This window comes from Oratosquilla oratoria, chromosome 3 (assembly GCF_046742065.1).
Source record: "Oratosquilla oratoria isolate Oo_2021 chromosome 3, ASM4674206v1, whole genome shotgun sequence".
In the NCBI taxonomy this organism is placed as follows: Eukaryota; Metazoa; Arthropoda; class Malacostraca; order Stomatopoda; family Squillidae; genus Oratosquilla; species Oratosquilla oratoria.
Genome location: NC_134779.1, coordinates 51,665,909 through 51,680,593, shown reverse-complemented (window position 1 = coordinate 51,680,593; position 14,685 = coordinate 51,665,909). Strand labels below are relative to the sequence as shown.

Sequence of the window (14,685 nt, the reverse complement as noted above, 5' to 3'; positions counted from 1 at the left end):
AATAATAATGATAATATTTTCCCAAGACCGCATATTCATCTACAGGACATAAAAATAAATGAATAAAAATAATAATAATGATAATAATAGTTTCCTAAGACCGCATGTTCATTTACAGGCCATATCAAATAAATAAATAAAAATTAATGATAATGATAATAATTTCCCAAGACCGCATATTCATTTACAGGCCACAACAACCCAACCCGGCATTGCAGGTTCCAAAGAGTACACACAAGCACTCTGCAGACTCACCTACGTACCATGTACAAAGGAGAGAGTAAGGACTCCCCCTCGCACTACAAACACATCAATTTTTTTGTTTTGTTTTTGTTTATAATAATTCAGTTGTTATACTTCAAAGGGCACTGGTGTTGTTCCAGCATTGTATCATTCACGATAACCTATCAGCCTAGACTTTGATAATTAATTTTTCATATCTTGGTTTACAGTATACACGTTCTTGTCTCAAATCGTCGGAGCGAGAGTTCCTTGGCTATCAAAACCGAAGAAAATTAATCGAGTACGCTACAGTGACAAAGGATTTCAGCTGTTTTTCCTCGTGTATTAACCTCCTTCTGATTCACGAATTCCCTAATTCAATGCCAAGAAGTTATTTAAATATGCAATCTACAAATGCCTCACCAGCTTACAACACCTGCACTCCATACTGTGCAACCCATTTTCTTAAACGTTTCTAGACGCTGTTGTACGTACCCAGATCAAAACACCTCAGGTACCATAATGAGCTTTGGCCAATTGTCATCAAACGCATTCCCATTATTACCTACTAGTTTAATCTTATCCAAGCCCACCGACACCCCTTACCCCATCTCAACCTATGTGCAATCATTTGTACCATTAGGCTGCATTTCGTAGTATGTGCGTGTGTGTGCTTGCGTGTGTGTGTGTGTGTGTGTGTGTGTAGGTGTGTTCACCATAGTCTTGGATCACAAGTTGGGCTCGTGATCGACAGCTATTTCCCTCCCGGACGAGAGCTCAGAGCTCATATATGACCGATCTAGGTAATGCTGACCTTACACGCACACACACACCCAACTCCCCGCACACGAGAGTTGAAGTAACGCCTCGCAACGCAGTGATACTAATATTATTTCAGCCCAGGGCGGGATTTGAACCTGGACCGCCGTAGTGGCGGCCGGGAATTCTACCAGTGCGCCATCAAGTGTGTGTGTGTGTGTGTGTGTATCCAAGCGTGTGTGCATGAGGGAACGGCATTCTGGAAAGAACCGAATCGGTCTAACAAAACTGGAGAAAATATCCGAGAGTGGGGTTGGAATTGGGCGGAAGGGATGAGGGAGCCAGAGGACACTGAGGAGCTGTTGATAATTATGACTAAAGACTTGGAAGGTAAGTTTTAATTAGAGCCAGACAAGCTAACAATGGCCACGGGCCTCCTTTGGTGTCCTCCTTTCCACTTCCGTCTTCCTTCATCAACTCTCTCTCTCCACTTTTCTCTCTTCCCTGACTCGTTAACCTTTTATAACCCCATCGATCATTCTTTCACATCCAGTTCCTCTTTCTCTCTTTCTCTTTTTTCTTATCATCACTTAGCCTTTATCGATTTCCCGAGCAACCCACTCCACCCGACCCCAATCGACCTCATTTTTCCTTGACGCCATTTTTTTCCCTCCCACATTTCTTGTCCATTTATCGCCAACTCCTCAAGATGGATTTTCTTTTTCCTCATCGTTCACACAGTACCCGTGGCCTTTCTATTCCTCATACTTCCTTTGAATCCCACACCTCTGCATCCCGAACTCATATATTCTCTCAAGCCCATCGACTTTCCACCCGAACTCCACCTTTCAATTCTGGCTTCCTTTTCTTTTGTACTTCTTTAACGGACAATTACAGACAAATTGAAAGGCTTCAATGCATATCCAGAAGATTCCCCCGGAGATGGGGCGTTGGGGCTGGGGGGATTGGACGATGGTATCAGGAAGGGAAGGGATCTTGTGAAGTGCGCGACATCGGGGAAGTAAAGGATCTTATCCTTTTTTTCTGATGTGGCAGGGAGGCGAAGGGTGGATAAGAACGTGAGAAGGAAGCAGAGGGAACTCCACTAAAAACTATTTATCATAACGTTTTTCTGTGACCTTAACATATACTACCAATACTTCAAGTTCTCAGGGAGGACTATCGAGTCGGACAGTTTGAGAAGTGTGACGAAACGTAGGAAATGGCAGTTATACTGAGGAGTGCGCGTGTGAGGCTATTTCTAATTCGCTCGAAGGAGAGGGGGTGAACTGTCGTCGGTTGTCATCTGTCATATGAAAAAGCGGTGGGAAATAGTAGCTGACGGAGATGTTTTGGGTTCATTCCAGAGATTGAGTGGACGTTCCCCGAATCAGTTAACGAGGTTTCGGGACGGGAGATTGGTGGAAGATGACCATTTCCAACGTGTGTGGTAGGATCACCACGTGCATGTGCCTAATACTGGTCCCTAGAAAAACTGTACTTGATTTTGAGGAATAATAAAATACATACAAACATATACCAAAGTCTTTTTTTTCCTTTTACACGGTAGGTAGCCAAAAGACAAAGGCATAGAAACCACTCCCACCCATTCCATCCCCTACATACTCCACTCCCCTCTGCCCTCTTCCCTCCCTCTTATCTTGGCACCTCCTGGATGACGGGTCATCCCTGCATCTTGTCCACTGCCCTGGGTCAGAAGCAGTGTCGCAAGACACAGCACATCCACAGCAAGGCCGCTTCATTAATTCGGCGACACCCCCTCTCCGTCCCCTCACGCAGAAAAGGAGAAGACGGGGAGAAATCCCTTCGGGCTGCGTCAATTTATTTCTCATACATACTCCCTCACCCACCATCCCCCACCCACTCCCCCTCATGCATCACAGCATCATCCATACACAACCATTCTCCATTCACCCCTATCTTCTATCCTCTCCCGTCCTTCTTCAACAGACATTCCCTTCTTTCCCAATGCCCCATTTACCCCATCCTAGGCCACCCCCTCATGTTCACTACTTCCACCTCTGCCTTCCACACCTCTTTTACTAATCTTTCTTCAATCATGCTTTCCATGTGTCCAATCCATTCTAATACTCTTTCATCAACCCTATATCCCATGTCCCTTTCCACCCCTGTTCTCTTCCTCACCTCATTTCTCACTCTATCTAGCCTAGTACCCCTATCATACTTTTCAGGCATTTCATCTCAACACATTCAAACTCCTTTTCTTTTCCTCTCTTTATGTTCCATGTTTCTGCCCCGCACAGTGCTGCCGGCACTATCACTCCTTTATACAATCTCCTCTTGGCATCCATTCCCAAATGTCTATTTTTCATTACACTCTTCAATCCACCAAGGCACTTACTCGTTTCTCTCAGTCTACATTCTACCCCCACTCCTCCCTTTCCTGCCACATTCGCACCAAGTATCTAAAACTATCCACTTCCTCCAGTTTCTCTTCCTTAATACTCACTTCCAGTCTGCTGCCACTTTTTCCCCTTGTACATCTCATCACCTTACATTTACCCACACTTATCTTCAACTTCCTTCTTTCGCACACCTTCACAAACTCTGTCACTAACTTCCTCAATCCCTCCTCTGATCCTGCTACAAGCCCAGTGTCGTCAGCAAACAACTGGCTTATCTCCCACTTTTCTCCATTTTCTTTAACCATCTCCAATCCCTGACCCACTACCCTTACATTCGCCACTCGCACCACCACATCCATGTATAAATTGAACAGCCTGGGCGACATAACACATCCTTGAAGTCCTACCTTTACCTCAAACCCCTCACTCTCTCCATTTCTAATCCTAACACAAGCTCTACTACTCTCGTAAAAATTCTTGACTGCTCTTAATAGCTTTCCTCCTATCCCATATATCTGCAAAATTTCCCACAGTGCCTTCCTATCTACCCTGTCATAAGCCTTTTCCATATCCATAAAAACCCCAAAAACATCCTTACCTTTTCCTATAGCTTTCTCATATATCTGTCTTACCACAAAAATCTGATCTACACAAACCTACCTGTCCTAAAACCACACTGTTCCTCACCAATTACTCCCTTTGTTCCTCTCCTTCTCCGCTCAATCAAGACCTTCCCATAAGCTTTCCCCACTACACTTAACAAGTTGATCCCTCTGAAACTACTACACTCAACACTTGTCCCCCTTTCCCTTGTAAAGTGGAACTATACAGGCACTCCTCCAGTCCTCCGGCACTCTACCCTCTCTTAAACAAACATTAAATAACCATCACCAGCCAGTCCACCATCACTGTACCTCCTTTTTTCAGACATTCTGCATGGCATCCATCCAACCCAGATGCCTTACCTGCTCTCATCATCTTAACAGCTGCCTTCACTTCATCTCTACTAATTTCTCCTTCATTTTCCTCACACATCACGGTCATTTTCTTGGCGCTTCCTACTGCAACTACCTTTCCCTCCCTATCCTCCTTCACATTTAGGAACTCCCTTAAAATACTCTGCCCACCTTCCTCCCGCTGCCTTCTCTTCCATTATCATATCTCCATCTGCACCTTTTCTTCTGCACTTGACTCGCCTCCTCTTCCCTTCTTAATTTCTTTCCAATATAAATAATAAAATATATGAAAACAATACCATGTTCAGGAAATAAGGTGGGTGTGAAGCAATGTGAACGAAAGCTAAGAGAAAGGGTGTGTAGATTTTGTGACACTTTCATAATCCAGCCACATGATCACGAATCAATAACCAATATGACAAAGGCGTCAATCCGACCCAGACTTTCGGTCTATCCATACAAAATCTAAATTGCACAGCCAACCCTCGGCCTCCATGGCTTGACTAAGTCTGGAATGTTGCACGGCCGGGCATTTTATGGTGTGAACGCCCCTAATACATAACATAACAGGAAAGAGCGAATCCCCCAACACACTCTTTCGGAGGAGCCATTTCTTTGCGGGGTAAAATACGACCTTGGCGAGCTCCGCCCTCTCTTTGGGGCTCGAAAAGGAGAAGACCTCGCCACTTGAGTTCTTGGCCATACTCTCTCTTCTTATGTGGCCCCAAAAGGAGACCTTCCCACTCTCTCTTTCTCTCTCTTTTCCAATCTTGTCTTGCCTGTCCCTGCCACTGCCCTTGCTCCTCTCCTCCTCCTCCTCCTCTTGCTTCACCACCACCTTCCCCCTCAGCCAACTTTTCTCGTCATCCACTTTCACAGGTCATTTTACCTCTTTACTGCCTGGCAATGCATTGCACAATTCAAATTCTTCTTGCAATTTAGCTGTCACCACCAGATTCATCTTTCCAATATTTTTTTGAAAAATAAAAAGGGGGGGGGAGGGATATTCATCAGACCTTTTGTTCGCCTTATTATAATAGTGGTTACCGCCGCCTCTTTTATTCTCACACTCCCCGGTTAAATTCATACATCTTCCCTGTCGGTCCTTCCTTCACTCTTCAGAGGGATGGATATTTCTGCCAGCTGAATCAAATTGTCTGGTGTTAGAATTCCGATGCGTGACGACACAGACGAACGGGTTGATCATTCTTCCGGCCTGTCTCTCTCCTTTACCCTTCCCTCCCCACCTCCATCTCCGTCTCGACGCTGTCGCAATCGTTCTCCTCCTTCGACGCTGCCGCGCCGCTGCCGCCTCCTCCTCCTCTTCTTCTTCTTCTTCCTCTCCCCACCCTCCTCCACCTCCTAGCCTCGCCTCACTTGCCGAGCACACAATCTCGAGCCTAAATTTCCTCTGCTCGTGTGCCGCGATCCGCCCCCTGTCAGACGCACAGGGCTCCCCTCTCTCGAACCGTAACCTCATTTCCCCCTCCTGCTCCATTACCGCCCCTTCTCCCCTTCTCCTCCTCCTCCCTTCCACATCATTATCACCGCTTCTCTTCCAGATCCCAAACTTCCTTTTCTCCCTTTTCTTTTTCTCTTTCCTCTACATCTCTTGATATTCCCTACAGTGCTTCCCCTATTCCCCTTCCCTTCTCACAGGCTCTCACTCACCAATCACCAACCCCACTCGACATCGTTCTTCCTCTTTGCCTTTACACTGCTTCGACCCGGATCGAGGGAATAGTAGTCACATTCTTCCCTTTCTTTTGCATTCCCCATGTTAACCATGCCCTTCTTTCCTCTCATTCATTTCTAACAACCCCATTTTCTTCCAACTTTTTTCTATTTTTCTAAAAGCAAAACCTCCAACCTCCCACTCATCTCCAGAAACTAGAGCGCTTTGTGAGCTCCACTACATCCTTACGTATACTACCCATTCCTCTTCTTTCCTTCTTTGCACAGTGCTCCCTACATCTCTAATCCCTTCCTTCTGGTGCCCCCTACATCTCCTGTCCCTTCCTTTTCGAGATCCCTACATCTCTGGTCCCCTCCTTCTCCCCATCATTTCTACAATGCTCCCTAAATCTCTGGTCCCTTCCTTTTCGAGCTCCCTGCATCTCTGGTCCCCTCCTTCTCCACATCATTTCTACAATGCTCCCTAAATCTCTGGTCCCTTCCTTTTCGAGCTCCCTGCATCTCTGGTCCCCTCCTTCTCCACATCATTTCTACAATGCTCCCTACATCTCTGCCCCCTTCCTTTTCGAGCTCCCTGCATCTCTGGCCCCTTCCACATCATTTCTACAGCACTCTCCGGTCTTCCCGGGCCATTACACCCCTTTCCTGTTGTCCACAGCTCCCTTGCTTCCCTCTCCTCTCCTCTACTCGTTGTCGCCGACTAGCCCTCGTCTACGCACAGTTACCCACGAACATTCCTTGGTCGCTCCCTCTCTTCCCATTCTCCCTCTTTCGTGCAGTCCCTTTCCACACTCTCTCTTTTCTCTTCCACACACAAAAAATCGTGAGGAAAACCAAACCTTCTTGTCATTCCCATTACAACCACAGTTCTCGCCGCTGGCACACCCTCCTTCCCGCCTTCATATCTTCGCTTTCATTATCCTCCTCCTCGCTCACTCTGGCCCTTTGTTTCCCTTTGGCGGCCCTATCGACCTCCTTGTTAGCCGGAAGGTCTCCTTCTCCTTCTCCTTCGCTCACTCGTCTCGTTTCTCCCCTTTAACTTCAGTCTGCTGCCTCTTCCCCCGGCTCACCAATTCCCCGATCTTCTCCAAAAGCTGCAACCCGGCTACGAGGTAACTATGTCTCTTCATCCTTATCTCCCCGTTAACTTCATTTCCATCCCGACCTCCCCTCCGTCCTCCTCCTCTCCTCAAAGAAGCGACCTCTCCAATTCCCGCCTCTCCCCCTGTTTTCCAGGCGTGTCAACCTCTCGCTCTCTCTCCAGTTCCTTGGCAAGTCAACACCCAACCAGCTCCTTCCAGTTCGTGTGTAGACGCTTCCCCCACACTTCCAGTCGTATCGACCCATGGTCGGTCTCGGCAACCCTCCGCCGTCCCTACCCACCATTCGTTCTGGTGTAGTCACCACTCCCCTCCGCCATTTCTTTGGGGGATTATACGACAATAGTGGTGTGGTGTTTCTAATCCCCATCGTTTGTGCAGTGTACGACACGTCACTGCGAAATATCAACCTTTCATCTGACGTTCTTGAACTGTGCAACAGTTTATGTTCTTATGTTGTTCATTTGAATACGTCAACTTCAACGTGCAAATTCTTCCAACCTCGTTGACATACCCTACCCATAATATATTTCTATACATGCGAACTTATAGGCCAGCATGTATCCACCTGAAAAGGAATACACTCACACATATACCAGCTTCAAGTTGTGGTACCGCGTTCAACCGCAATCCACCGATCCGAGTTTGAGTTCTACCCAGGGCTGAAAACTTCAGCATCACTGCATTGCAAACCGTCAGTCCAACTCTGGTGGGCAAGGATTGTGTGTGTGTGTGTGTGTGTGTGTGTGTGTGTGTGTGTGTGTGTGTGTGTTGGGAGAGTGTGAGATCACAGCATTACCCATAGATTGGGCCATATATGATTTCTCAACCGAGAGGGTAATAGCTGTCGATCATAAGTCCAACACGTGATTCTAACCCATGGTGAATCACAAACCCATGCAAACAGCAAGCAAGAATCCTTGTCGGAAGTCAGCGTTCCTTGCTTGTCGATGCATACCAATGGCCCACTTTGGCTTTATACTGAAAGACCTTACAACCTCCTTCGCCCTGTCTGCCATGCTTCTTCTCAAACTCCCTTTATGTCTCAAAATAATTCATGACGACTTTATACACTATGCCCTACTTCCCTTACAATCTCTTCATCCTTATTCCCTTCCACTCCGTGTTCTTTTTCCTAAGTTTTAGTTTCATTGCAGTCGTTGTACCTCTACCCATGCGATCCTTCATCCTCATGATGCTTCCTCCGCCCAACTTCCTCTCCTCGCCTCTTTTCACTATTCCGCAATGTTCCTCCTCCAATTTCCTCGAACCGTACCGAGTATGTATAGCTTTTCTCCCTCCCTTCCGCCTTTTGGTAATCAAACTGATTCTCCTCTCTCCTTCCTCCTCTCTTCCCCTTCGTCTTGTTTCTTTGTCCTTCTTTCTCTTCCTCTGCTTTACCTTCCTCCAGTCGCAACCGTCTTTTCCGAGTCCATTTTGTCTTCCGTTCTTCACAACAGCTTTCTTTCAATTCAAGTTTATTTTCTTATCAGTTCCTCAAGATTACTGTTGCCGTCTTTTCATGCTTCCCTGCTCGGAATTTGTGCTTGTCAGTCCAATACAAAATACCTAACGATTACCACTACCTTGTTCTTGCTCCTCCAGCTCACTTTTTTTTTTCTTTTTTGTTTTAACTGACTTCTTGACTTTCTTCCCCACTTTCACCTTCCCTTCCTTCTGGCCTTCGGGCACCGTTTATCCAGTAGTCTGTTACTTTCTACTGTCTTCTTGGATCATCTTTATAACCACAAGAGTTTTGTTTTCACAGCAACATCAAGTCATGACCGTAGTGTCTTGACAGTGCTGTACATGTTCAGAAACACCATAAGCAATCCACTCCAGTCTTCGCGATTTAACAAAGCATATACCAAAGTATGGAGTGCCAAGACCAACCCCACGATCCCGTCTTGCACCTTGAGGTTGCTGTCCAACAAGGTCCATGCTGTCCAAAGACGATTTTCCCGGAAACAGCTGCCACTAACGGAGCTCTAGTGAAGGGAGGATAGGCTTATCAGACCACGGTAGTATTGCTCAAAAAACGCAGACTGTGCTTCAGGAAGGACTGACCTATTCGTCGACGACTAAGAAAAATAACAGGAACCCTCCAAGAAAAAGAAACTTATGGACAACCACTGTGAACGTCTCAACAGTCAAAGGTAAAGAGGAAGAATTGACAGAGCTAATGGGAGAAAGAAAACTACTAGAAATGTGTGAAACCAGAATAAAAGAAAGGAGAAAATCACTGCATAAAGATTATCAAATAATAATGATAGGACACCAAGAGGCAAAGCGAGGCGTAATATTTTTCTTACACCAAAGAGGGCAGACAGAACCATCAGGGGTAGTTACAAAGACGAGAGAATCATCAGCATACATGGTGATTTGAAATTAAAAAATTATCAAGCCAATAAACGGAAAAGAGTGGACGGGATGAGGCCCCGGAGAAGGGGTAAAAGAACTATACCAGGACTTTGAGGAACGAACAAATAAAGAAATAAATAATAATAATAATAATAATAATAATAAGATCGAGGACGGCAACTGAGAGGTCCCTGGACCTAAAAGGTGTCTGGTGAAAGGAGTACTAAAGTATCCATTTTCATTTCAAACAGAACCGACTTCTTTTTTTCTTCGTCCTCCCCTTTCAAGTGTCCCCCTCTTCCCTCCTACAAAACGTCCATATCTAACCCCATTCCACCCCACCTCACTTCCGACACCAACCCCTGTTTCCTCGATTGTGGCTCTGCAAACCGTTATCGACTCCACTTGCGTTGATCCCCCCAGTTCAGGAGAGCCGCAATTCCTATGCCGCACTTGAGGCCCGGGATTCCGCGGGGCGGGGCGGCCGGGATTTCGAAGGGGACATAAAATCACAAAAGGACACCACCCCAACAATCCCAGTTTCACGCACACCTCTTCCATTCTGTTTCCCTCTCAATTCCCTCTTTCATCTATCAACCCCTCCCCCTCTCCCACCACCACCCCCACCCGGCCCGCTCTCTCTCTTCCCTTTCATATACAAAACTTTGAATAAGAATAAGCATTTTCTGCCTGATACGAGTTCAGGCTGGCACATTCAGGCCTAGTCCGGCCAAGCGCATCCTGTATGCCACAAAACCTATTCTGACTACACCGAGGCAACACAAAGATCCTGTGTTCCACAGCAGGCTTCACCATGGCTAGTGACATATTTCTGAGGAGTGAATCGTCCCCCTTTCCTCACATGTGTACATACATATATACATACAATATTCACACACACACAGTATCGCTGCGCTGCGGACTGTTACTCAAATTCTCGTGGGCGGGGAGTTGGGGGGGGGTGCGTGTAAGGTCATACGAGCTCTGAGCTCTCATCCGGGAGGTTAATAACTGTCGATCACGAGTCCAACACGTGATCCAAGACCATGGTGAATCTCAAAGACACACACACACACACGCATAAACATGGCTGGAAATCCTTTTTAAAAGAAGACTATTTCCATAATTTGAAATGCAAATGCAACCACACTCCAAGTTAGTTCCAGCCTGGCATTGCGGTCGAGACCCACCAGGAATACGTAAACATATATTAATTTCAAACACCCACACACACATACACACGCGCGCGCACACGCACACACACACACACACGACTCGGTGGCGCGGTTGGTAGAGTCCCAGACTATCACTACGGCGGTCCGGGTTCGAATCCTGCCCAGGGCTGAAATAATTTCAGTATCGCTGCGCTTCGAGTCGTTACTCCAACTCTCGTGGGCGGGGAGTTGGTTGTGTGTGTGCGTGAAAGGTCATAGCATTACCCATAGATCGGTCATACGAGCTCCGAGCTCTCTTCCGGGAGGGAAATAGCTGTAGATCACGAGTCCAACACGTGATCCAAAGACCAAGGGGAATACGCACACACACAAGTGCTCTAAACCACACAATCATGGTAGGGTCGCAACGACTGGGGGCAGTAATGGTGTCAGTGGTGGTGTGTTGGCAGTTGGTGCAATGTTAGTGCAGTGATGGTAGTAGTAGTAGTAGTAGTAGTAGTAGTAGTAGTAGTAGTGCGGTATTAGAGTTCTGATGCTGGTGAGGTGATCTGTGGTCACAAAGACGTGTACCACGGTGGTTACAGCCCTGCAACTTCGTCGCACAGTTCATTGTGGTCAAACAAACGCCGGAAGACTCATTCAGTGAAGGCGACAGAAAGGACCCTAAGTGAGATCTTCAGCCTTGGACTTGAAGGTGTCCCATCGAGGTGGTTCCTGTTCTCAGAAGAGAAACTGCACAGGCTCTGCAAACTTTTGGGTAACAAATTCCAAGATGTAGATGCTTGTTGCAGTGTTGCAGTTTTTCTACATACATCAAAGGAGGAAAGATATCAATTGAACGCTGACCCACCAAAGAAAGTAGGACGAACGGCCAACAAATTTCATGTCATGTATTGGCACAGGTACAGATGTCATACAATCCACTTTTGACGGAGACGTTGGAGGAGTTGCAGTCTCCCAGAAGGCGAAGTGTATGACAAGGGATTTTTCCACAGAAAATGGAGGTAATTTCTCAATGACTTTAGTGAAGTCTCCTATAGAGGGAGGAACACAGTTACCCGTTTCAAAGGAACAATGACCACAAAAATAGCGGTTGAAAATCGGGATGTAATATAAAGAGGACAGAGAGAGGCTGAAGACTATGGAAAAAAGCGTTGATAAGGAGTTAAGCTGTGGACTCCACCCTATTCAGAAGCACTAACTGGAGTCACTCCAACCGTGAAAGGAGTCTTCCATACAGTAGCGAACAAGTCCTTCATTCTGGGTCAGCAACCGAGCTGAAGACTTTTGAAAGTGGCACAAAACCCCTAACTTCAATTTGGGTGTTTAGCACAAAACCCCTAATTTCAATGTGGGTGTTTAGCACAAAACCCCTAATTTCATTGTGGATGTTTACCCCAAAACTCCTAATTTCAAAATGGGTGTTTAGCGACAGTTAAAATACGATATTTTTAGTTGAGTTTACTGGTAAATGAGAGACGTATGGTGGTGAAGTGGAGAAACTGAGTTTTCGTGGCAATGAAAGTTCTTTCCCTTTCTAATCTAACTGAAAGGTCTCATGTGAAAATTTCTGCATCTATCTTTCTGGTAAACTTGTGCTTTGCTCTCTCTCTCTCTCTCTATATATATATATATATATATCTGAAGTGAATCGCCAGTAAAGGCGCATGTCAATAAAATAATCAAATTACATTTCCCGACTGGTTTGGCAATCCGTTTGACCTAAACATACATTGTTTAGTGGCATACTCAACAAATAGACAAATTAAGGTACCCTTCCAGACGAAACCATTAAAATATACCACAAAAACCATATGTTCACCGATTACAAGGCAGACAAAATTATCAAAGACATCATTGGTAGAAATAATCGTCCTATAAGCCCTAAACAATACATCATCTACTACAGGCCTTATATATATATATATATATATATATATACAAGCACCCGGACCTGGCTTCGCCAGGTGTATTTGGCCTACGGCGTAGCTCGCTTCGCTTGGCAATATTTCGTAATGATTCTCTTGGTAATATTTCGTAATGATTCTCTTGGTAATATTTCGTAAAGATTCTCTTGTTAACATTTGGTAAAGATTCTCTTGGCAATATTTCGTAAATATTTTCTCATTAATATTTCGTAAAGATTCTTTTGTCAGAATTCCGTAAAGATTCTCTTTTTCTTGTTAGCACCACTTTCTTTTTCCATGGTAATATTAGTGTTTCCGGTGAAGACTCATTTCCGGGTTGGGCCTTGCGTAGGAGGTTGGAAGGTTTAGAGAGAAATATTTTTTTATGTTAGTGGAGTGAAGATTCTCTTGGCAATATTTCGTAAAGATTCTCTTAGCAATATTTCGTAAAGATTCTCTTGGTAATATTTCGTAAAGATTCTCTTGTTAACATTTGGTAAAGATTCTCTTGGCAATATTTCGTAAATATTTTCTCATTAATATTTCGTAAAGATTCTTTTGTCAGAATTCCGTAATTCCGTTTTATGTATATACATTCTCTTGGCAATATTTCGTAAAGATTCTCTTAGCGTTATTTCGTAAAGATTCTCTTAGCGTTATTTCGTAAAGATTCTCTTGGTAATATTTCGTAAAGATTCTCTGAGTCTGAGTCAGATGTGTCCCCGGGAGTTAGTGTTTCCGGTGATGACTCATTTCCGGAGTAGGAGGTGGGAAGGTTTAGAGAGAAATATCTTTTTATGTATATATATATATATATATATATATATATATATATATATATATATACACAAGCCCCTGTCTTTGCCAGCCCGGCTGCGCCGGGGGGCTTGGCCTGCGGCGCACCTCGCTTCGCTCGCGGGGGGCTACGCCCCACCTTCAAACAAAGGCTATAAAATAAACAACTGTAAATTATTCACCTCTTTTATTTTCGTCATTTTTGTTTTTTAGAAGAATATTTTTTATTTAGACTTACGCCCACGTGTTTTTAGTCTATATTTTGGTGGAGTCCCGTAGATCCGGTCGAGTCCTCAAGATCCGCTCAAGTCCTCTAGATCCGCTCGAGTCCCAAAGATCCGCTCGAGTCCTCTAGATCCGCTCGAGTCTCAAAGATCCGCTCGAGTCCCGCGACCGCGTATATGCGATTTATACCCTTACAGGGATGGCCCGTGTCACGGGGTCCGTCATTGTAATCTTTTTGCCGGATCCCCGTCAAATCGGTTAGGGACGTCGTGACATTGAAACATTTTGGTGAATTTTATTTTTTCGTCCCGCTCTCAGACAATCAGCCGTCTCCGATGCCGTGACGTCACCGCTCTCGGCCTCAGTTGTCTCCGTTGCCGTGACGTCATCACTCTCCCAGCCAATCAGCGAGTAGAAACTCACCTAGGAATTTGCAAAGAATATTTTTAGGACAAAGTGTCACCGTAATACCACCTTTCCCCGACGTCCACAGCGTTTTTAAGAAGAATATTTTTATTTAGAAGAAGAAGAAGAAAAAGCAGAAGAAGAAGTACGCGAAGAAGAAGAAGAACGCAAAGAAGAAGAACGCAAAGAAGAAGAAGAACGCGAAGAAGAAGAAGAACGCGAGGAAGAAGACGAAGAAGAAGAACGCGAAGACGAAGAAGAAGAACGCGAAGACGAAGAAGAACGCGAAGAAGAACGCGAAGAAGAGGAGGAAGAAGAAGAACGCGAAGAAGAACGCGAAGAAGAACGCGAAGAAGAGGAAGAATACCACCTGACCCCGACTTACCCAAGCGCTTTTTCAAGAATATTTTTATGAGAAAATGTCACCGAAATACCACCAGTCCCCAACTTCCACAGCGTTTTTTAGAAGAATATATATATATATATGTATATATATATACATATACATATATATATATACATATATATATATATATATATATATATATATCTGCCCCGAAAGGGACCCCCGTGCCCAAAACACTCCTTGATGCAAGAAAGCCATGTCATCTAGTCACACCTGGAATCGTGATGCCGAACGAAAGCGACTTTCATAACAAGACATGTCTCGACTTGTTCTAATGACTGTGGTGATCAGA

At 45.1% G+C, this 14,685-nt stretch overlaps 1 protein-coding gene across 9 annotated transcripts in view; it reads right to left on the bottom strand.

Annotated features, from left to right (window-relative positions):
* LOC143022391 (TLE family member 5-like) overlaps window positions 1-14,685 on the bottom strand; it is a 178,636-nt gene that overhangs the window by 3,191 nt on the left and 160,760 nt on the right. For 8 of the 9 annotated variants that reach the window (XM_076180563.1, XM_076180555.1, XM_076180597.1 and 5 more), the window contains one exon: window positions 13,839-14,005. The exons of the other annotated variant lie outside the window; for it this stretch is intronic. In XM_076180563.1, the coding sequence (XP_076036678.1) occupies window positions 13,971-14,005 (35 nt within the window). In that variant the 3' untranslated portion in view covers window positions 13,839-13,970. Of the gene's footprint in view, window positions 1-13,838; window positions 14,006-14,685 lie in introns of those variants that run through there. 9 annotated transcript variants of the gene reach the window in all.